This window comes from Nematolebias whitei, chromosome 14 (assembly GCF_014905685.2).
Source record: "Nematolebias whitei isolate Nwh7 chromosome 14, NemWhi1, whole genome shotgun sequence".
Lineage (NCBI taxonomy): Eukaryota > Metazoa > Chordata > Actinopteri > Cyprinodontiformes > Rivulidae > Nematolebias > Nematolebias whitei.
In genome coordinates, this window is record NC_056511.1 from 10,659,419 (window position 1) to 10,684,099 (window position 24,681).

General features: G+C 40.3%; 2 protein-coding genes across 2 annotated transcripts in view; both read right to left on the reverse strand.

Moving 5' to 3' along the window:
* camlg (calcium modulating ligand) overlaps window positions 1-1,863 on the reverse strand; it is a 10,075-nt gene extending 8,212 nt beyond the window's left edge. The window contains exon 1 of the mRNA XM_037687852.1: window positions 1,630-1,863. Within this exon, the coding sequence (XP_037543780.1) occupies window positions 1,630-1,780 (151 nt within the window). The 5' untranslated portion in view covers window positions 1,781-1,863. The remainder of the gene's footprint in view (window positions 1-1,629) is intronic.
* Window positions 1,864-3,044: 1,181 nt separating this feature from the next.
* sec24a (SEC24 homolog A, COPII coat complex component) lies at window positions 3,045-24,453 on the reverse strand. The gene is made up of 23 exons (XM_037687832.1): window positions 24,132-24,453; window positions 20,729-21,328; window positions 15,616-15,768; window positions 14,888-14,950; window positions 14,401-14,564; window positions 14,095-14,282; window positions 13,837-13,939; window positions 11,710-11,836; window positions 11,338-11,447; window positions 11,107-11,219; window positions 10,775-10,893; window positions 10,598-10,653; window positions 10,237-10,443; window positions 9,928-10,051; window positions 9,619-9,777; window positions 8,167-8,340; window positions 7,971-8,081; window positions 7,534-7,709; window positions 7,172-7,309; window positions 6,873-6,977; window positions 5,857-5,949; window positions 5,626-5,729; window positions 3,045-4,225 (listed from the first exon to the last, which is right to left on the reverse strand). The coding sequence occupies exons 1-23, from the start codon at window positions 24,190-24,192 to the stop codon at window positions 4,111-4,113; spliced, it is 3,363 nt and encodes a 1,120-aa protein (XP_037543760.1). The 5' UTR covers window positions 24,193-24,453; the 3' UTR covers window positions 3,045-4,110.
* Between the last annotated feature and the right edge of the window lie 228 nt (window positions 24,454-24,681).

Sequence of the window (24,681 nt, forward strand, 5' to 3'; positions counted from 1 at the left end):
TGGCCGGCCAGACACGCCTATTTTTCTATCGTCCAATCAAATATGGCCGGCCAGACACGCCTATTTTTCTATCGTCCAATCAGATGCGGCCGGCCAGACACGCCTATTTTCATATAGTCCAATCAGATATGATCGCCCAGATACGCCCATTTTCCTATAGTCCAATCAGATATGACCGCCCAGATACGCCTTCCGAATTTGGCTGCAGAGATACCTACTTGGTTTTAGTTTGGAGCTTTGACTTCTTCTTCTTCTTTTTTATGGCGGTTAGCAAGCAACGTTAAGATGTGCATTACCACCATCTACTGGAATGGAGTGTGGATCGGGATGCTAAATAAATACTACATAGGTTTTAAACAAAAAATAAATAAATAATAATAATTAACTAAATAAAATAATAATAAAATAAGAAAGAAAAAAAATACCATATTATCTCGATTATTTCCATCTTCTTAAGGTAGCTTAACAAAAAAAAAAACCCAATATATTCAGAAGTGGAAAGTTTATCCAAAAGATGCTGTATATTCAACTGTAGTTTGTTGTCCTGTAGTCTACGAGCCAGTTCCTTTCTCTCAGCTGAATATTTGGGACAGAATAATAAAACACGATTCACTGTCTCTTCTTGAAAACAAAAGTCACATTTTCCTGTAGGATGTTTTCCCATTTCAAACAATGCACTGTTTAATCTTGTGTGGCCAAAACGTAATCTGGACATGACCGTTTCCTCCTTTCTATTTCGTCCTGTTCTCCTCATTACACCAACTTTCCTTTGAATGCTATAAAGCCACCTGCCAGTTCTTTCTTCTTCCCATTGTTTCTGCCGTCTTTCCTTGACATTTTGTTCAATAACTGATTTGATTTCTCCTTTACTGAATGATACCAATATATCAATGCAAGTATTTTTTGTTGCTTGTTTTGCATATTTATCTGCCAACTCATTTCCTTTTATTCCTATATGTGATGGTATCCATAGAAATGTAATTAATAAACCCATCGCTTGAATTCTATAAATTAATAATTGAATTTCTAATAAAAATGTCAGGTCTGCTGTCTGAATGATTATTTTTCAATGAATATAAAGAGCTTTGACTTTGTTGATTTATCAGCTTTTATACTGAAATGATGTGTAGTATTTTTGGTTTATTTTATGTATTTAACATCAACTTGGTTCAGCTTGGCGGTTTTAAATTAGATTTATTAATAATAATAAAAAAAGACTTTGGCATTGTTCAGCTTGTTCAAAAATATAAAGAAAAAAAGAGAAAAACTTTATTTGTCGAACATTTAACAACATTCACCTATTAAGACGCCTGGTGTTATTAAAATTAAATGTGGCAACTAATGAATATTGTTATGGAACATTTCCACGTTTTATGCATATTAATGTTATTATCCGTTTGTAGTCTTGCAAATTTGAAAGATTTATCTTCTTTTAGTTAGGTCTATCGATTCAAAAGACGTCTGGTTGACTCATGAGAGAATAGCAGGCCACCTGTCTTCATCTGTCCTTCGTATTAATTTAAACATTATTAACGTGGGAACAACAGTAACGTTTTATGCTACATGTTTCATTATAAATTATACAACCAAACATCGTTTGAGGGCGTTTTCTGGATGACTTGTGCCTACCGTTGTTGTCAGAGTCGCTTTTGGAGAAGCCCACGATTCTGTTCATCCTGTCCTCCGAGTTCATGAGCAGCTTCCTCCTCCGGATCTCGGCCCTCCGCTGCGCCGCAGACACGGAGCCCGTTTTCTCCGTCTTCTCTTCGCCGGGCTCCATGTTGGTTAATTAATTTTAAATAACCTCAATCTAAAGATGTGAACGTGGTGCGCAAAAGCCAGCGACTCAACGGCTTGTCCCGTATTGATGACGTAAACACAAGCGCGCACCAATCATTAGGGTTTGAGCCCTGAACGCTGCCTCACAGGAAAACAGTGATTCAGCGTTTCTATATGTATGTTTATTATAAATTACTCACGTTTATATTAATATTATGAGATGACTTAGTAAAAAGAGTTAATATGTACTTTCAAAAATATACGTTGCTCTCTTTTTCAAATATTGCTCTTTGCACACTTGCTCTGCTTGTTTTCCAATTTTAGCTAGACATTCTGCTACCTTAACCTTTACTTACAATTATGACACTTATCTTTTAGCCATTTATTTAGCTGTTATTCATGTTTAGCCAGCCATTTGACAATAAGCTTTCAACTACTCTTGACATTCTCAGCTTTTTGCTAGATATTTGACATTCTTAGCTTCAAGACAACCTTATGACATTTTAAGCTTTTACCCATACTTTTGACAATCTTAGCTTTTATCTTTTTTACATCATCTTGACACTCTTAGCTTTTAACAGCAAATTGGCACTTAACTTTTTTCCTAGCTTTAGCCACTTAACATGATTAATTAGCTAGTCATTTAACATTTAGCTTCTAGCTAGCCAGTATTTGTCAACTTACCTTTTAGCTATTTACAACTCTTAGCCTTTTACAATCCTTTTGACACTCAGTGTTCAGCTAGCTACTTAACACTTACATTTTAGCCACTTGACAAGTTTAGCTTTTAGCTATTTTACATTCTTAGCTTTTAGTTAGCCATTTTGACTCAGATGTTAGCTAGCTTTACAACTATACTTTTGCTTTTAGCTCAACATTAGCTGATCTTTGATTCTTTCAGCTAGCATTTTATTTCAGCTTTAATTCATTGTGAGCTTCCTCAGTAATTTTCAGCACTCTATACACTGCATTTAGACAGAAAATGCATATTCTTTAGTTGGTACTGAATGTTTTTTTTAAAGCCTGAAGCTCTCAGATCGGCATTTGACTAGCCACAATTGTCTCTACAAAACAAAGCTAATTTTATTTTTAATCTATGAAAAACAACTTTATGCATTAAGACCAAAACATATTTGCGCCTAAATACATTCTTGTCATATAATACACAATTACAAACCACATAAAATCAGCTGAAACCTCAGTTCAAACTTAATTATTGGTCCAAAATTATTTTACCTTCACAGAATAAACATTGCTCACTGACCGACACAAACTACATTTAAAAAGTCCCAAAGAGTTTATTTTCTTAGCATCATTGCAGCTTCTTTATACTAAAATCATTTCTTCTCCTTTATATAATGCAGTCTTTTCAATATACAAGTATCAATAAGCATGATTAAAAGACCAAAATGGCTTTGTTACGACTGTTAAAGAATTTCCCATATCCTATTATATTAAAATATTTCATATATATAGAGTCAGTATTTAAACAGAGGATTAATAATAAAAAGTGAGTTCCCATCCAAGGCAATTAGAGAATTTAATCAGATTGGGAGTCTCATAAATTAAACAGTCAGGGATAGAAAACAAAAAAACAAACAGAACAGCGAAGTCGTCAGACGTCTGAATGTCCAGAGAAGAGACGACGTTTCTGAAGGACCGATCCGGCCAACGAGACAACTTCTCACCGTCGACACGTTCCAGGCAGCGAAGACATCAGAGGCGACACATTTGTTCGGCAAACGATTATAATGACTTTGAAATTAAAAACAAAACGTTCTCCGTCCTTCAGGTACATTAGTATGGTAAAGCTCAGGTGTGGTGTGCACAAATTCTCCAGATGACAACTCAAAAAGAAAAAAAAAATCTTTGAGCTCCAACCTTCAATATAAACCTAACCTCAAGCACTCGTACGTACACGTTTTAGAAAAGACATCTGCTTGCCTGCGCTTTATCCGAACCTCCGTTTGAAAGGATTGTTCTGTGAGAATAAACACTGATTCAATCAATCACCGACATAATCATCACAGTGGACTGCTTTAGTTTTCCTCCAACACGCTGCTTCAGCTCATTAGAAAAGTGCCAGATTACATCAGAATCAAGTCTCCGTCACGTCCTCGCACCCACAGCCGCTCGCTCCATTTGATTCGGCAGACGCCTCAGATCCGCTCAGGTTCATCTCAGAGTTGATGGTGGAGCACGGCTGGAGTCGGAGCAAGAAGCTGAGGTTGACCTCTAAACACACACGCAGATCCAAATACATATACACACACACATACACACGATGTCCGTCCTTTCTCCTCAGAGGGTTCCCTCCAGCCTGTCGCTCGATTATTTGGAGATTTGCTGCTGGATGTGCAGAAGGAACTCGTAGTACGACAGAGCCGACTCGGTTCGATCTTCAATCATGTTCTGCATAAAGTGGGCTTTCAGTTGGCTCTCATCCCTAAAAATAAAAATACGGATGACATGATTTTATTGTAAACACGTGACAATTTTTCCACGTTAAAGGTAATTTATCTTATGTAATATACACTTCAAGTCTCTGATCTATATTTTACACAGCTCTGTTCAAATTTATGTTTAGTGACTAGTCTTCTATATACCACCCCCTGCTAAACGTCACAGCTGAATCAAGAGTTTTTACACTCTTTAAGCACTTGCGTAACAGTTGCTGTTTTAAATGTGCTTTCTAAATAAATCTGACTTGACTTTACATCTCATCTAATCGCTCTCTGCCTAAGGCAAAAGGGCGACGGTGTTTTTGTTTGCATCCGTGTTCGTTTGTCTGCCGTGTTGCATAAATTCCTCACAAATGACTCTGGACGTCAACCCCATTCATTGCACTCATTGGATGATCTTTACCATCTATGTTTATTGCTGCTGCACTGTGTGGCTGTATCGTGCATGTCTCTACCTTACCATCATGATTCAGCTCATCTCACGGTTACTCACTACCTGCGCAATAGCCTGTCATACAACCCGTGTAGTATATGTTATGTGCGATATATATAATGTGCATTTAATTCAATCAATTCAAAAATACTTTATTAATCCCAAAGGGAAATTAAATGCTGTAACTTGTTATTCTGGTTTCATTAAGAGATGTTATAAATACTGATGGCTGTAGGCAGGAAGGAGCTCTTGTAAAGGTCCGTCCCACAGCAGATTAAGCAATATTACTACCCATGAAATACTAATTAATCCATCTTGCACCGTTATATTCTACCATGTTTACTATATTTCTTTCGGGCTTTGTAAATATATTTCTTTTCACTTTTGGTACATTATTTTGTACTTTTATTGCATGCTTTGGTGTTTCTCGGTTTATTAGCAAGTTAAAATGGTTCTTCTCATCCCGAACCTTTCATTGCGTTGTTGACTTTGTGTTAACCTGCATATGACAAATAAACAAAAAACTAAACTACTGGCCAGCAAAGCTTAAACAGAGATCTTGTACCCAAAGTGAAAATGTACTAGAAATACAATTTGCTTTAATGACTTAGCGCAACAAAGCGCTACAATATCCCCATACAAATTGGGCCGTTAGATGTACAAAGAAAGCCTCAGTGAGCACTTAGAGGTCTAACAATCAGCTAATCAGCATCATAAACAGGATTACCATGATTGTAGTGGACAGCAACACTTCACTCTTAAAATTAAGGCAGCAGATGGTGGAATGGTCACTAATCCGTGTACATACAATGCTAAATGCAGACGTGTTCGTGTTAAATGGACGGTTATAGAATATACACCCTTCCACATCATGACTGAGGCAACGTCAAACTAAAGACTAATAAACAGATGTAATAATTTATTCTCCTTTAACACCCTGTTTGTGCCCACCTGATGATGTGGAAGGAGGGGGAGAACGGCCTCTGATCCCTGAGCCAGCCGACAAAAGCTCTGGTTCTCTGAGATTCTGCGGTGTCCAGTTCTGGGAGGAGGTACTGCGAGAGGAGAGCAACGATCAACATTTTAAGTCGTCTCTGCATACATCTGTTTTTAAATTAGAGGTGAAGGGAAGGTCTGAACAGTGGCAGGATGAGGTCAAAGTTGCAACAAGGTGGTTCTTACCAGATTATCAGGCACCGCTGCGTAGTTTGGAACTGCCAGGACTTGTGTGAGGAAGTTAGGTTGACAGTTACGACCGATCCAAAGATACATCACCTGTCGGAACAAAATTAAACCACTGATGCCTCGTTCCAAAGCTGGACATCCCCAAGGACACATCACAACTACATCAGGACTGTTCGCGCAAAGTTAAATCATTTAAGGACAGAAAACATAAGCAGCAAATCCTTAAATGAGCCGTTCAGTGAGTTACCGTATTTTTTGCTGTATAAGTCGCACCTTTTTGCATAAATTTGCATGTCCTGCAACTTTTACACCGAAGCAACTAATGTACACCACCCCCCATTTAAAACCCAATTTTTGGCTGAAATCTGATGATTTCATTGATTCTGACATGAAAAAATATTGAATCCTAGCTGCTAGAGGGCCCTCGAGTAATATGGCAAGCCAAGCTCATTAAAAGGTAAAAGTGGCTATTAACGAGACACTTGGCTTGCCATACCAAGCCACCTTCGTCTCACTCCAGAACTCTTGGAGCAAACGTCAAATCAGCTGCATTTTGCTATGCTGCCCGGGCAAAATGCAGCTGATTTGACCATTAAAGTGCATTTATTAAGGAAAAGTTCAACCGATACACACCTTTACTATAATGTCGAGCAAACAACCAATTGTTTTTGTGTTAATCTTGTTAATTATTGAAGTCCTCCAGTGCACGCTCCTGCGGTCGCCATTTAGCAGCCAATAGATTTTTGGCACAACACCGGCCCATGTTTCCAGGTGGTCAGTGGTGACGCATCAGCGAGGACGCATAATGGATTTGAGTTACACGGCGAAGCGACTTGTTTTTTTCCCCACGTTATTAGACATTTTTGGACTGATGTGACTTATACGGTGGTAAGACATGTACGGCGGCAAGTACAGTAATTCCTTAACAGGGTGTTTGCCCAACATGCAGCCAGATTGAACATATCAGCTTTGAATTTATTAGCTTGTTCCAGAAGTTCGTTTGTAAAACGTACAGTTCCAGCGTCCATGAGGAACGCTCCCTCCCTGCTGAGCTTCTCCACAGACAGCTGCAGAACTCGGGGCTGGGGGATGGTCCGATCGTTGATGTTTAAAGCTCCCTGAGGACAAGAGGAAAAGAAGGTTAGGAACTAATGCTTCAATTTAACAAAACATGACAAGGAATATTTTTACACATCAATAAACTACAAAATCCTTTGATTTACCCTCCAGTGTGAACAAAATATTCAGAGTTTAAGGAAACAAGGATTTATTAAAATGTAGTTTCTCCCAGATGAAAGTTCGTCATCCTCACCTCATCGGTCAGGTCGTCGACCCGGTACAGAGCGGGGTGGATCATCAGCATGGTGAAGGCCAGCGGCTGGTACTTCAGCTGGTACATGGCAAACACTCTGTCATCCAGCCTGGTGCTGGTGCCGGTCCTGAAGGCTTTCTGCAGAGCAAACAGAATCAACAATAAAACAGGAATGTTTCAAAGCCAAATCCGAAGAGTAAAAGCACGTTCTTAATGTGCTGTCTTAAATTAATGTCGATTTCTTAACAAGTCATTAATAAAACCATCCCTCGTTTATCAGAATGTAAGTACGTGTGAAACTAGAATGACAATCAAGGGGGAAATAAAAAGACGAAGTTTATAAAAGTGATAAAATAGGTGACCTGTTTGAGCAGAGCGAGGATGAAGAGTGGGAAGAGTCTGAGGCAGGCTGGAGCCAACAAGCCGGGCTGCTGGATGGTCAGCACCGACTGCCGGTATGAAGTCAGCGAGTCGATGGCGGCGTTGGTCATGGCGTCTCTGGCATCGCTCAGACTGGCGGACACAGAGCGGTCCACAGCTGGAGAGTTAAGAGTCAGAGATGTAGCATTTGATATAAACCCCAGAACACTTCCCCGAAGTGTCGTTTTTAACATCTGTACATACATCTATGTATTTCTGTATTTGCTCTCAATAAATGAGCATATTATTCATGATAATTTCAAAATCCAAGCTTTTTATTTTAAGAGTAACTCGTACTATTGTGATATTCGGTTAACCCAGATGACGCATCTCGATCAAACAGTTTTCATTTCGATGTGCCTCGTGCAGCAGCGCTTACCCATTGAAGCCAACAGCCCAGTGATGGCCTGAACGTCGGCTCCAGCAAAGATATCCGACAAAGAATTGGCAACAGGAAGGCACAAAGTGTGCACACGAATCCTCCTCTCACCTGTGAGAGACAAGTTGTTATTGAAAAAAACACAAAAAACTGTTTTCTGATTTCCAGAGCACCAGACGGCATCCTCGGTGTGTACCTTTGCTGGAGGTGTACAGAAGCGCAGCTTGGAAGGAAACGACCTGCATGTCATCCAGGTTTTCTTCAATGGACATCTGAACAGCAAAGCCAGCGTCCGGGTTGACGTTGGGGAGGGACAACAGATCTGTGGAGCGCACGAAGAAGTTCCCGTGGAACGTGTGGATGGACAAACCTGCAGAGAAACGAACATTAATTATCTTGAACTCTGACAAATGTGCCCAACGCAAAACAAGCCTGGACCTGGAATCAAGAGATAATATAACACTACTGTGAATTTAATCCTTATTTATCACTTTCATGCGCTTTATGGTTCTAAAGAAATAACTTAGTTGTGAATAAAACGATTAAAGGTTTGAGGAAAGGCTTTTGCAAAAAGGATCTTCCTGCAATCCACACCCAACTTTAAAATACTGTATTTTTCACCCTATAAGTCACAGTTTTTTGCATAATTTGCATGTCCTGCGACTTATACGCCGAAGCAACATATTTATGGATTTCCCCCCCCCCCATATTTATAAAACAGTTTTTGGCTGAAATATGACAGATTTCATTCATTCTGACTCAAAATAATGAACACTACCATTTTCAGCTGCTAGATGGCACTCAAGCAGTATGACATGCCGTTCGATAATGTTATAGGTAAAGATGGCTATTAATGACACAATCGGCTTGCCATAGCCTGCCACCGTTATCTGCCTGGAGCAACCATCAAATCAGCTTCATTTTGCTTCGCTGCCCCGGCAAAATGCAACTAATTTGACCATTGAAGTGCATTTATTCAGTAAATGTTCAACTGAGACACACCTTTACTATAAAGTCGAGCAAACAAATAATTGTTTTAGGTGCTTATCTTGTTAAATTTCGAAGAAATGCACAGCGAGTTGCCCTCATGTTTCCGAGTATCAGCTTTTGAAAATGCAGCTGATTTGACCGTCAAAGTGCATTTATTAAGGAAAAGTTAGACTGTGACACACCTTTGCCATAATTATTTTCGAGCAAACAAATAATTATTTTAAAGTGTTAATATTGTTAAATTCTTGTTAAAGTCCTCCCGTGCACGCCTCCGCAGCCTCCATTCGGCAGCCAATCGATTTTTGGCACAAAACTGGCCCACATTTCCGGGTTGTCAGCGGTGACGCGTAATGGATGCGACGTATACGGCAAAGCGACGTATACGGCGAAGCGACGTATAAGGCGAAGCGACGTATACGGCGAAGCGACGTATACGGCGAAGCGACGTATACGGCGAAGCGACGTATTTTTATATTTTTCCACTTTATTAGACATATTTGGACTGATGCAACTTATAGGGCGGTGCAACATTTACGGTGAAAATACTGTAAATATTTATCTTATTAAGCTTGCTTTTATTTTTCAAGAAAGCTACACAACAGATAATCATAATAAATTTTTGTTGAGAAAGGTATATTCAACTTTTGTGCCAACTAACCTTTGGTGCAACGTATCCTCATGACGGCCTCGAAGCCGATCTTTCTTGTTAAATATCTCTTCAGATCCTTGTGGAAGCGCTCCACCTGACCTGGATTGTGATGGTGGTGGTAGGAAGGGTAGTAATAAACACTCCCTGCCGAGTATCTGGATATGCAGCCTGGAGGAGAAACAGGAAGAGATTTGATTAATGATTAAATGACTGACCAACATCCCTGAGACCCCCACCCACCTGTATATCAAGATTTTACATATAATTCTGTTTAACTAAAACATATGTTTCCCCCCTGTCAGTCCATGTGACGCTCACCAAGTGATGCCAGGTCGCAGTACTGAGAGCTGAGCAGAAACAGGTCGACAGCCACCTGCTGACCGGAGCAGTCCAACGCCAGCTTCTTGTAGAAATCAGTTGCTGGGGAGAGGTGCTGGATGTCCTGAAATGAACAAATCTCTCTGTGACGATACTTAGGCAAAGTCAGTAAACACTTAATTCGAGCAGTCAGTTCCCACTGACAGCCACGGAAAATATAGGAAGTAAAATCTGGTGTTCAGGTAACTAAATACTGAGGCAGAATAAAGAGTTTTGACACACTTTTCAGAATAAAATGAGTGTTTCTACCTTGGAAGATGCTCGCTGGTTGGGGTCCTCCCTGGACTGAAGAGCCCCCACACCCAGATTAGGCAGCTGCGTCTGAAACACAGACATTCGCCCTCCGGTGGGAGACAACAACTTGAAGGCTGCCTGTAGAGCTGAACCCAGGGCAGACTGGGTCTCCATCGTCTTCTCAAATAAATTAGGCAGGCTCTTCAGCAGATCCTGCACAAGCTGAAAAACAAAACCCAAAAGACTTGAATCTTATGAAACGACGTTGGTCAAAAACTTAGATAGGTGTATTGTTTTCTATACACTCGTATTAAGTGACTACACAGAATCCAAACGATATAGAAACATTCAGTATTATTCAAGGTGCAGGTCTTACCTCCTTGGATTCATTGAGGTTTACTAGAAGGCTGTCTGGTGTTGGTAAAAAGATGTCTGTGGAGCACACGATGTTAGATTTTAAACCAAATTGATGAAACCCAGGCTAACATTTAAATCTGTATTTAGAAAGCATTTGGAAAAACAAGCGTGGTCTTTGCTGACGGCCGCGTCTCACCTTCAATGTCGGACACGATGAGCATCTGTGGCTGGGAGAGTCCCTCCTGGAGGTTGTAAAAATGGATGGTGCTATCGAACGTTATGAAGCCAACTTTTGTTCGTGAGTCTCCAGGAAGCCTGAGGGACAAAGACACACACAACTACCGTTAGGTTCTTCTTGTGGAACAAGTGAAATAAGCATTCCCACTGGCGTGCGTGCTTATTTATTAATGTCCCAACCAATTTTTGACTTGTTCCATGTTGTGGGACCGATTCAAGCCTGAACTAGACAAAAATGTTTGTATAACCAACAGATCTAACTGGAATGACACAAAATTGGGCTCTACATACGAGTGGATGTTGTCCAGCACAGACTGACAGAACTCTTTCAGGTAGCCCGTCTCCACGGCATTGTGGGATACATCCAAAACAAACAGATAAACAGCAGGTTGTGGTGGCCTCAGCTGCAAAAACATACAGGCACACGCATTAAAAAAAAAAAAAAAAAAAGTATAAGGATATTTGGTGCATTTTTTACAGATATTTCAACTAAAAAAAAAAAAAAAAACATACTGAACCTACCATATATTCAGAAGGAGCTATAAACTCGATAGTGGCATTCTGGACTTCGGGCCTTTTGTGCGGTTCTCCGTATGATCTGCTGACCGGGTTGTACATAAACTCCTCTGGAACTACACAAATCATCCAGAAACAGTCTCAAATTAACCTTTTTCCCCCGTATAATTTAAATTTGTTAATGTTATTTAAATGTAATTTTTTTGTAAATTAGTATTTAACAGGAATGCATCAAATATTTAATCTTAAGTAAGTTATTTAGGAATGAGTAATGTGGTCTTTAAGCTGAAATAGTTTGGTAAATCTAAACGCCTGGAGCGTTCCAACAGACAGCAGCTCTTTCAGACGCTTCAGTTTCGCGTCTCTTTAGTTTCTTACCATCATTGACTCGATAACACAGGTTGCACTTCCATCTTCTCTGGTCCAGGAAGGAGACGAAGGGATTGATGTAGGTTCTGCAGGATCGACACCTGACAATGGTGCTAGATGTCACTACAGGAAGTTGCTGCAGGGACAAACAAACAGAAAACACAAACAAACTTTGTGAGGTAAGCAAACTAGTTCATTGCAAGTGGAACGTTGAAAAAATAATTTTCTTGTTGCTGCCCAAAATGTGCAACGCCACCGTTTGTGTTCAATCAAAGCAGGAACCAACGAGCTGACAGTTGATGCCAAGGGGCTTATTTAGACACATTTTATTTTGGAAATAAGGTTGGAGGACACTGTTTAATCAATTCAAAAAAGATGTTGCGGGTAAATCCAAAAATCAAAACACACTGAATTCAGGATGGGACTGCCATAAGTCTTAGAAAACTAAAATAAGCTGTTTTCCATACCCCTACTTGCTTCTAAATTAAGTATTTTGTACAATTTTTTGATGTAACCTGACAGGATCAAAACAGATGATCATAAATGCACAACATCCCTTTGGTCTTATCAGTATTTAGCACCAGTTTGACATGGAACAAATTTGACTGGATGATGTTGAATGCAGACTCTAAGAGCTGAAAAACCTTAGCAACTGTTCTAGCTCGACAAAAGACTACTGTGTCATTGGCATAGAAATGTAAGGATGCATCAGGAATGATCTGCTGTGTTTCCCCTACCATTATACAAGCGGGGCGCACTGCCCCGTCAACAGAGCAGAGCGCCCTGTCTACTGAATCCCCCACCCCACACTGATGCAACACTAAACTAGCAGCTTGCAATGCAGGTGCACTAGCTAAAAAGCTAAAGGCAGCCTCTTCCCTCGTGCTGAACCCTCACGCTGACCCCCCACACTTGAAAACTGTTGGTATAAACAGCGCAATCATGTGTGTCTCTCTCCCCCTCCTCCCCAAAAAAACCTGTAAGTACAGACAGCGCACGGCTGCATTTCTGTCTCCTCCCCCTCTAAAACTATTGGTATAAACAGGGCGATGCGCAGCTCAGGACGCGTCTCCATCCACTGATCTGACCTACATTGCTTATGTAGATTGTGAAGAGGGTGGGTCCTAAGACTGAGCCTTGTGGTACACCATTATTAACATTTAGCTGGAAGAAGTACCATTATATTGAACACATTGCCACCAATCAGAGAGGTAATTAGAGAACCAACAAACAGTGTGATCTGAGAAACCAATTTCCGAGAGTTTGTGATACAAGATGTTATGATCCACAGTGTCAAAAGCTTTAGACAGGTCTAAGTAAAGTGCAGCACAATAGTCCTTAGCATCCAATGCTTGAACATCATTAAAAACCTTCAGTGAAGCAGTCATTGTGCTGTGTTGTTTCCTGAAACCAAATTGATGGGGAGGTAAGATGTTAAAAAAGAATCCAAATACTTTTTGATTTGAGAGTTCATCAATTTTTCTAAAACCTTAGCAAGAACACAGAGTTTAGAGATTGGCCAGTAGTTGTTCAGTATAGTGGGGTCTCCTCCCTTCAGTAAAGGAAGAACAAAGGCTGTTTTTAAGCGTTTAGAACGGTATTTTGGCTTATGTTAATTACTCTGGTTTTACTTCATTGTTTAGCTTCACTTTAGTCCTCCTTACGTTAAAATAGTGATATTTTAAATGTGATTTAACAATGAGAGCAAGGCTACAGAAGCACAACTTGAAATATGTTACATCATGCAACGTACTTGACCTGAGAAGCCAATAAACATTTTGGATTTCATGTTTTGTTTATATTTAACAGCTTCTGCTGTGTGCTCACACAGAGAAACAAACTCAGGGTTTGTTGAAGGAAACCAGTCAGTTTAGTCGCTTCTTTTGGCATCTAAAACATTTGTTCCCTTTAACCCCTGAACTAAAGCAGGCTGATTCATCTAATATGGATACAAGGAAGAGCAGAACGTATTCCCCCCTCCATCAGATGCCTTTCATTTTCACATCTTAAAACTAACGAGGAACCCAAAACACTAGTGTAAAGGGAATGCAGTCGTATTTTCTGTGATCCTTCGGATTTACAGACTAATTGACGAAGACATGTAAATGGACATTAAATATTAACTTCAACACTTACTGAGAGGTCTTTGAATGGGTGGAGCAGCAGGCCCAGAGGCATCTTAGCTTTATTAAGTAGAGCTTGGGTCTGAGGGATGCTGGTCAATGTGCAACAAAAAACCCTGAAGACAAAAAACACACATGTTCAGTGTCTCCAGTAAGAACAAGGACGGAAACTTAAACACTGCTAAATTTGTTTTCTGGTTACTTGTGCAATAAAGAAGTCCCATTTAAAATCTGCTCAAAGATTAAAAACATGATGTGCTTCAAGACTTACTCTGGGTTGCAGTTCAACTTCTGCAGGTCCTGGGGCAGACAGGGTGTGGGGGCAGGAATTGGGCTTGTTGGCAGCAGGTTCCTCTCCTGCAGCAGGTTGACCACCCTCAGGGCTTCTGGGGTTTTCGACTGGAGGCTCATGGCTGCCAATGATGGACTCAGCTGAGCTGGACCTGGACCACCGGGCGGCTGAGAGAAGGTAAATAAAAAATATTATCTGGTTAAATGAAACCTAATTACTTTTGAATCTGTCAATGACATGAGTAGCCGATACGTGAGAAGCTCGTTCAAACAGTGTAAATTTCACCTGCTGGTACTGCTGAGGTGCTTGAGTGTAAGGCTGGGTGGCAGCTTGAATTGCTGGGTGCATGGAGGAGGATGCAGGGGGAGCCGGGGTGTTCTGGTACCCAGGTGGGAGGGAAGGGTAGTGACCCAAGTGCCGACCAGGTGGACCAGGCTGAGTCGGGCCAGCTGGGGGTCAAACAGGTAACATAAATAAAAAATCAAACAAGTTAAGATACGACTATTCCAGAAACCTTAGAGCTCTTGGAAAAGGCCACACCCAAAGTTGCAATCAGTCAATCAATCAGTTCAGTCTGCAGCCTCCACTCTTCTCCCAGAGGCACGTTCACTGTTATTATTCCCAGAATGCAACACTGTATTTGGTTAAGACATTTTTCATCCACAGAATAACACCTCTTATGTGACACATTTACAGCAGCATGGTACATAAAGACCCAACTCTGAACAAATCATTATTATTATATTGCTTTGTGTCTGCACAAAAGCCTTACCCATTCTGCTGTCGACATGATTATAGCTGTTTGGAGCCTGTGGGACACCGCCAGCCACCGCCCCTGGAACAAAACAATCATATTATGAATTATTTGAGGAGGCATGTTTCTATTTGTGACCTAGTGTGCAACCAAAAGGTGATGGGATGGTGTAAGACGAGGTGTAGATGGACACAAGGCAGAAGTAACACTAATAATGTCAATTATAGGAACTAATGCTATTTTAAGGCTTCATTTAGATGACACAAAGACAAAACTACCAAAGATATTGACCAGAGATGTGATCAGTCAGTTTGACACACAACATCTGAACTTTTCAGTAATTTTGTTACTTTTATGAGGCGTTCCAGAAAAGTAAGGGATTAAAAAAAAAAAAAGTCACCATTCAATCATAGGATGACAAAATAATACAGAAAGGACAGCATTTCCACATCACTGACACAACAATATAACAGGTAAATGACACCAAACAGGTGATTTTAGCCACACCTGGACATTCAATATCCTCTCCCTGGAAGTCGGGCTCAGCATGAGGAAAAGCGTCGTTGACAGCCCCCTCACACTGAGCTGGCATGTTAAGGAAGGAAAATGGGGGAGGGAAACAACATAGGGAGGTGAGAACAACAACGGCTGTCTTTTAGAAGGACATACACCCCCTGACTGTAAAGTGACAGTTTTATATGAGCAGTTAATTTAAAATTAATACAATGCACAAAATAAAAACTTACCATCCGCCTTGGGTGGTGCAGGTGTGGCACTGGCCATAGTGGGGGCGGCTAAAGGTGGTGCGGGCTTCATGGTTGGTGGAGGTCCTGTAGGTGGAGGCCCATAGGCAGGTCTGTTTTGGTATGATTGAGGAGCCATAGGAGGAGGTGCAGGGCCTGGTGGAAAGGAAAAAAGATTTCCATTAATTGCTTAATTATGTTCACAAATACAATGTGACCGTTCCTAAATCAAGAAAAGGAAAAAAAGACCCATTATTTGTGTTTATGACTGGCTTTTGTCTGACAAAAAAATGTGCTTTGTAAAATTAGATGAAAAATTATTTCATGTATTCACACAGGATTAGTTTTACCTAGGGACCACATGTAATAAATAAATAAATAAATTACTCCCCAACGTCTGCTTTTTATGCGACACATTCAAACGGGATAACCAAAGCCTGAGATTTAGCTGAAATTTACGGACATCTTCCGGATATGATGTTAACGTGCTGCGTATTGCGCAACATCCGCTCGTGTGTTCAAGATGGTTTTTTTGGCGACTATATGGGTCGATAAGCTTTCGTTGGTCCGGGACACAAAAGGTTATTTATGCACTCCAATGCAGCCTCCACTGCCAAAAGCAAATAAAAATGTGCCCAGGAAACAAAAAACGCCAAATTATGTATCGGATCCTGCCCATTTCTGTCCAAATCACAGAGATGCCTATTCACATTGGATTAGTATTACCACAGGCCCTCTGAGTTCAGCAAAATATAGTAGGGGGAATTTTTACTTTACAAATTACTGACGTGGTTGATTCGCATGGGATTAACAACACAGACAATCTCCGTAATTACTACAAATAGCATGTGGTTACTAGGTAAAACTAATCCTGTCAGAATAGGGCTTTACTTCACAAATACACTATTTAAGACGTACTTTTGAGTAGAGGCGTACTGATCAGTTGATTGATTGTAAGGATGTCCAATTTGAACCTTTTAATTAATTTATCAACGTTGGAAATGTTTGATTCAAAACAGGCATATCTGGGGGGTTCACAACGGGCCGTGAAAAACGATGACCAGAATATTATGTTAACTTTATAATTTACTGTACCATTATTATTAGTCGTTCAGGTATCAGATATGAGCAGTATAATAAGACCAAAACAAAACTCGTATAACTCTTGGACCTAGTTCTGACCTGGCTCTTCAATAAGTGATTAGAATGTGTTTGGATAGAGCTAAATGAGGGTCCGAATGGCCTCAATGCGCAGCAAACAGCTTCCCTTAGACTGTTTGGAGGTGGTCTGGACTTGTTTCTATCTGCATATGTTTGGTAATCTGAATGCGACCTGTCCTGATTATCCACTTACTGAACTGATGTGACCCAACAAGCAGCAGCGTTTTTATCATGAACATTACGAGAAACAAAAAAAAAAAGCTTGCGACAGCTAATGGCTAATTAAAGATAAACAGTCATTCATAGAAGAATTGTGTTCTACACAAACAGTTCTAAACAGTGTTCTAGAATTGCGCAGTTCAAGGTGGCTGCATGTTGGAGCAGCTCTGTTCCTTTCATTCTGAGATTTTGCTTTTGGAAACTTTAATTCCTCTTTTTCTGGATGTAAATCACATTTTTTGGATGATTGTTTCCTCTGGTATCAGATGCTGTGCAGCTGGAAGGACTTTTACTGAAACTTTTTTTTAGTTTTGGACATTTGTTATGATGCGTAACCATGGCAACAAGGCAGTTTTCTACAACAGCAGCAGCTGATTAACTTCTCAAAGCTCAAATAATTTCTCAACTACAGCCCCAAATCTCAAATGAGTTGAAAGGATGTTCTGTGGATGCATTCTCATCTACCCGCCAGCTGTGCTCGAGTGCCTGACCACTGAGATCCTGGAACTAGCAGGACACACGGCTCATGACAGCGGAAGGACAGGATCGTCCCTCAGCACCTACAGCTGGCTGTCTGCAGCGAAGAGGAGTTCGGCAGACTGCTGGGAGGAGTGGCCATCGCTCTCGGAGGAGTTCTGCCCGGCATTTGGGCGGTCTTACAGCCCATGGGAACTGAGAGACCAGCAGAGTCTGCGTGGACGGATCAGACAGCATCTGCAGCCAGTTTCTTAGGATCCACTGTGGGATGGACCTTTACAAGAGATCCTTCCTGTCTACAGCCATCAGCATCTATAACATCTCTTAATGAAATGAGGATAACGAGTTACAACAACAAAATAATTTCCCTCTGGGATTAATAAAGTATTTTTGAATTGAATTGAATAGGAATATCCTGAAGATAAGGTTGACTAAAAGTATGACTGAACAACTACTCAGAATCCTCAGTAAAAACATATCGTCTTGTGGATACATTGTTTAATTCACCACAGTGGGTTGTGGGACGCAACGTGGTTTCTTTTCAGTTTAATATTTTCTGGAACTGATCGGACCCGCTGTGGTCATTGTAAGCTTTAATATTCTGTTAATCACATGACAACAGTCTGTAGGTGTTAGGTCACATTACATGGTTATAAGTTAGGGGGAGTGGTGGCACAGAGGTTAGAGGAGGTGGGCCTGTGATCGGAAGATCGCCGATTCAAGCCCTGGTACCGACAACATCAAAAATGTGGGTGGGGTAGGTGAAGCACCCACACCTGCCCTCACCCTCATTCGCCCCACTCTGGGCCCATGAGCAAGGCCCTTAAACCCCATCATCTGCTTCCTAAACAGGTCTCTCTTGAAAATGAGTTATTGTGGCTCAATGAGACTACCTGTATAAATAAAGAGTAAATTAAAAATTAAAAAATAGTCCAAATCAAAGAGCACAGATGTCAGGGGAGCTGTAGAAATCTGTCAGCACACCATGAAAGCTTTGAAATCTTCAGTTCCTGCTCTGACAGTGAAACCACTTGACAGAAAAGTTACTCAAATGACTCCAAACCGTGTTAATGTTAGAATAATATAACTCAAATGTCTGAATTTAACGTAATTTGTACAGAAACATAACAGACCTGCTGTCACTGACCTGACAGTTTACTGCGGGAGTGTGTGAGCGACATACGATGGCGAAAACATTTTGGGATACGCATTACCTGCCAAGTGTGAATCAATCACCTGCAGTTAAGATGGAGATTTAAAGACAGCTTCTTAGAGTTCAAAAGTTTCTGAGGTTTGTGCAGCTCCTTTAAGCCAGTACACACTTTGTTAGCAGCGCTGAACCAAATTCCATCAATCAACGTTTTCTTTGTCGTCTTTGAAACTCTAGTAAACTGTAATGTGTATAAGAATAAACTATTACAGAGTATATGATCCGAACAACAAAACGAAACTATACGGCCACAAGTTTTTGAAAACACAGGTTTTTAAACACAAAATCAAATTACAGTCAATTTCACTTAAACTCAGATTAAACCAAATCTGCCCCATTAAATGATTAGTTCAGGAAAAATGAACATTTTAACATAAAGCAGGATAGAGTTTATATTTAACACAATCTTTAAAAAGGCCAAATCCTTTCTTCAGTGGGCTTTTAGGCTCACTGCCACCTTTTACTTCCTAGATATGCTCAGATGGTGCCATTTTCCTTAAACTTAGAAATATTCTGATAACCAGCCGAGACAGTCATGTGACCGTTGCAAGTAATGCGCTAAGAGGCAAAAATCACTCAATTCTTTGGCAAATCTTTCACAACGTGGTGAGAAATTAAGCAACCAACTTAAACGTCATGCCCGTTACCGTGTAATAAAACCACTTCCTCTTAGAACAACAACAAAACACTCAGAATTTCTTGTGTTCTTTTGTTTCCTAATTTTTCAAAAATCTGAACAAGAACGGTGATCTTTATTTCAGCAACACAATGTGCACCTTGAAATTAATATAATAAAAAACAAAAGCGTGTTTAGCTCAGAAAGTTATGCTATGCTTATAGATCAGAATTGACATATTAATGTTCCAATTTGAACTTTGCACAAACTGAGTAAAAGTGTCTGCGCCTGGGAGGGAGCCAGAGGCAGCAGACAGCCAACATGTTCATCTTCGGAGCAGAGGGCAACGTCCAGTTCCAACATATCACAACTCTAGATATGCATATCTACAGCGCGTCACTGAATAATGGCAATTACAGGACCGACAAGTGATAGTATGTATGTTATCAAGTAACTGGGTGGGAACAATTAGCAGTGGGTAGTTTATAAAAAATAGTGTCAGTTTTAAAATGGATGCACTTAATATACAACAGTGAACCAATAATTATGCAAGATTTTACTTTTTATAAAAAACTACACTGATAACTTATCTTTTCATACTAAGCTCTATCTTACTTTAAATATTCTATTGTTCCATAATTTCCTAACAGAGCATTTCTCTCTGGTTTACATGTGGTTCCTAGAGTTTTAAATGTAGAACAGAAGTCTGTAAGGCGTTGTCTACTTTTAAGACTAGCCTTAAGCCTTTCCTTTTTGATCACTCCTATAGTTAGGGTTGGCTTGGGTTTCCTGAGCTATCCCTTAGTTATGCCGCAGTTTAAACTGACCACATTTTCTCACTCTGCAGCTGTTTTTACACTCTACGCTCTCCATGTTTGTATTTGTAATTATTTATATAATTAGCATGTGTTACATCTTTGTTTTTCGTTGCATATTAAAAACTAGATCTGGACCAAGACTTTTGTCTCTTTCCTGTACTTCAACCCTAGCCATCCCAAGCCAGGTTCTACTAAAAAGGGAATAATGTTAAAAAAGACTCTTTCACCTTTCACTGTTTGCTCAGGATGGGGGATTGTGGCAAAAATGAAGATTTGATGCAATCTGCTGGCTTCCTTAGATAACGTGTTACTAATTGGCATTTCACCATGTACTGTATGTAAATGTATTGTTTAAGATTGATAATGAAATGACTGCATTTTAATTTTAATCTGGATCAGAATTGAATTTACAATTTAAACATGTGGCTTTTCTTTTTGTACAATGCTCTGTGATAACTTGTGTTGTAAACTGGTGCTGCATAGAGAACCTGAATTGAACCAAATCTTTACTCAACATATTTGTTAGAATGAAAGAATGTTGCTACACTTCAGATCAAAATGTATCCACGTTGTGCTTTCGAACACAACAGATTAGCGGAGTGTTTGTGTTCCTACCTGGCTGAGTGTATCCATGCATGGAAGTGGGGGGAACTCCTGGGCCTGAGATTTGGGTGGGACTTTGGGACATTTTTGATGGTGGTGCAGAGCTGTAAGCTGATGAAGACAGTGGAGACGGTGCAGCTAAGCTCACAACTGGATTCACATGATTCGCCAAAGGCCCTCTGGGGGGCGCTCTCATTGATGCAGCTGGCCCCACTGGTGGAGTTGCTGCGTTGTACTGCCATGTTGGAGCCACTGGCTGCTGAGGGTTTGAGTAGTAGCCACTAGAAGAGACAGCAGGAGGAGGTGGCGTTTGTTGTGGAGGGGGAATCCTAGGACCAGGGCTGGCAGACTGAGGGGGGGTATAGGATGAAAGACCTCCCATTGGAGGTCTGGATAACAGTGGCTGGCCTGGAGAGGAAGGATAAGATGCAACTGGTGGGTCTGGATGATAGAAACTGACGGGGGGGACTGACTGATATGGTCCAGAGGGGTAGAGACCAGGGCCAGGGGGTGGTGGAGCTTTAGCCTGCATTGGATTGTAGGCTGGTTGGTGATTCATGTCATAGTTGACTCCTGGAGGCTGCTGTAGGGCAACTGGGTTCTGTGATGGACCTAGTGACAAGCAAATAGAACATATTACATAATTATCTTACTCAAAACACACAACCATTTTTAAGCCTAAAAACCCTTTCAAGCAAACATGAGCTGAAAAATAATTCAATATCTTCTCCCATAAGCTCATCTTACAATAAAAGTTGCTACAAATCCACTCTTGGCTCTTTTATTGAATCTAAACAAAGACTTCCATTTGTTGTTTAACTTTCTTTTTTATTTTATAATAATAATAATAATAATGTCATCACAATGTCAGCACTGTATGTTTCCATACAATGGCGAAATTAGTCTCTGCATTTAACCCATCCACCACCAGGTGGTGCAGTGGGCAGCTATTGAAAGCGCCCGGGGGACATTTTGGGGATGAGACGTGCTGCCCAGAGACGCCACGTGATGTGCAGTGACTGGGGATCGAACCTGGGACTTTCGGGTCCCAAGCCGGCTGCCCTGCCTCTACACCATCTCGGCCCCCATTTTTGTCCAATTAAAAATATTCAAGTAGCACAAAAGCAAATACAAGAAGCACAGACCTGGCAGTGACATGACCACACACACAACCCCCCCACCAAAAAAAAACAAAACATTTGGATCCACCAAATATCCAACAAACTGACAGCTGAGAGTCTAATCTGTTCACTTGGATTTAATTCAACATGATCTGTCCGCACGGTGACGGTGCAGTTTTGAGCAAAGTTTAACCCTGGTTTAATGAATACAGCTGCATTAAATGTTTTTTTTTTTACTTTTACAGGTTTCTTAATACTTCCAAATAATATATTTTCCAATACAAATGATCAGTTCCCTGGATGGTGCAAAATTTTAAGAGAATGAAAAAATGTTAAATGGCTACAGTAAAAAGCAATATAAACTCTGAATGAATAAATGTCATCTGTATAGCAGTCTATTTGGAAACTGTTTTCAAATTACAGCCTCAATGCAAGATTGTTTGCAGGCTAACAAAAAATAAATAAAAAAATTGCATGGTGCACAAAGGGTCACCACAACTCGCTTAGTCATTCACAACACAAACAGCAGAGCTCCATAAACAATATAAAACAAATTAATCAAAAATCCTGCCAAAGAAAGGTACCTCATAAAAGAAAAGAATCTTCTAGAGGTCTTCCTAGGACACTAAAGATCTGAAGGTTCAAGTTGGACACAGCTATTTTTTGACATAATCAAATGTGGAAAAAGACAATGCAGTCAATCACACATTTAAATGCACACCAAGCTTTATTACTAAGCAGCAAATAAAAAAATAAATAAATTGGGAGTGTGAACTAACTATATCAGAAGAGAAAATAATTGACTTGTAAGGAACATCACGTTATTGTCGTTCGGCGATAAAAAAAGACTCAAGAAAAGTGTAAAATTGCAACACATTTTCACTCCAACCTCAAGGCCACGGAAATACACATTTGTTGAAAATGATAAATAGCGAGACCGTGACAATTATTGTGATGAGGTAATTGTTCCTGAAAAATTTTACGTGTATCCAGTTAGTCGGTCAAGTCGCCCGTTTTATCCTTCCAATAAATTATTCAAACTGATTTTTAAAGACAAAAAGGATGATGGAGACTGACAACTTTCCAGTCTATCGTAGTTATTATTGCCGTTATCAAAAGTGCGTGAGAAAATAATGCAGAAGATAGTAATGGGACGACGCTTTTGTTTTGACTCAGCATAGTTATTAGCTCATATTTAGCGGCTTTTTCATTTAGATCCACAGTTGAGGTGTTACAAAAACACCGAGTATCTGCATGATGTTTGTTGTTTCATGACAGAATAAAAAGACACATTCTAATTTACATAACAGGAGAATCGGGTTTTCAAGTAATTGACATGCATTATCTGCAAGTCCAAGCTTAATTTGCATATTTTATGGATTCTGTCTGATGCAAGAGAACATTCTACATTAAACAAATCACTGATTGGCAACTTTTAAAAGCTGCTCTGTTTAAAGAGAGATATGCATTCATGCATTTCATTAGAACCATGTGTACAGCTTTAGAAATCAAGTAGAAGGATTGTAAACTTAAGATGCTGTAAGTCTGCACAATCCAAGAAAAGTCCTTAACATACATCGTTGAATCATGCTTATGCCAACTGTCATCAACAGCTTCTGGAGTATTTGTATTAGCTGTTCTAGGAGAAACAGTATAAATGAGTGGACAATCTAAAACACATAAGGTTAGAGAAATTGCTGCTTTGGCTGATCTGGATCAATCCCAATGTGCCACATCTACAGCAGAACGCAGAGAGCTTTTCCAAACTGTTGAAAACAATTCAACCAATTTTGGGGGGAGGGGGATACACCTAAAGAGCCGTGAGAAAATTGCAAATTAAAGCCTGCACGTTTTAGAGAACGTCTACGAGAAGCTTGAGGAAATATTACCTGTAAAGAAGAAATACATTATTTGGAGCTTTTATGTGCGCTGAGGATCGTCTGAACAATCAATCACATAAGTCATGGTGCCTTCAAAACATTCGGACAATCCGTTTGGTTTGCCACCTCGACAAATCAAAACTAACCACAACTGGCTAGCTACGTTAGCCAAGTTGTGTAGCTAAACAGCTACCTTAACGATGGCGACTATTTTGGTCCACCCAGGACAATGTCGAAACACATGTCAAAATTAACCATTGTTAAGCGTGGACGTACGTGACAGCTTATCTTTACTTAGCTCCTTGTCGTTACAATGTTTCGAACAGCTAACGGATACTAGCCATAAATGACACAAGCTAACCAGCTAGCCACCGTTAGCTGAGGTCCGATCACGTACATTTTAAAGTTACTTACCATTCGCGTACATCTGCCCCGTCCCAGTCCCATTCTGAGAATTGAACCCCGCTGTTGACATCTTGAAACATACACCAGAATCTAATTTAGAGGCTCGTCTATAGCTAGCCGCTTAGCTGGGCGTCACGGGATTTAAACCTGAAGCTCCAACGATGAGCGTAAAAACGGCACCTAAAGTCAAATCTCCTTGTTTCTTCACAGTTGTTAATCAGGCACTTTGTTCGCTTATTACAGAGCCATGATTATTACCAAAAGCCCCGTTCAACTACCAACGAGTTGGTATCGATGGGCCTGGTCAGAGTAAAATCGTGTGAGGCGCTTCTCCCCTTTCACCGGAAGTTGGGATAACCCTGCAGGATCAACGTAAGAATTTTGGCACGCATGCGCAGTGTGTACACGTGGCATTTCCTCCGGTGCGCTGGATTTTTTCAGTGTACCAGAAACAAGAGGATGCTGCCAGCACAGATCTGTTATTTTATATTTTAAACGTGTTTTTTGTTAACATTTGCTCAGTCCAGGTTAAAAGCTATAATATCAGTAATTACATATT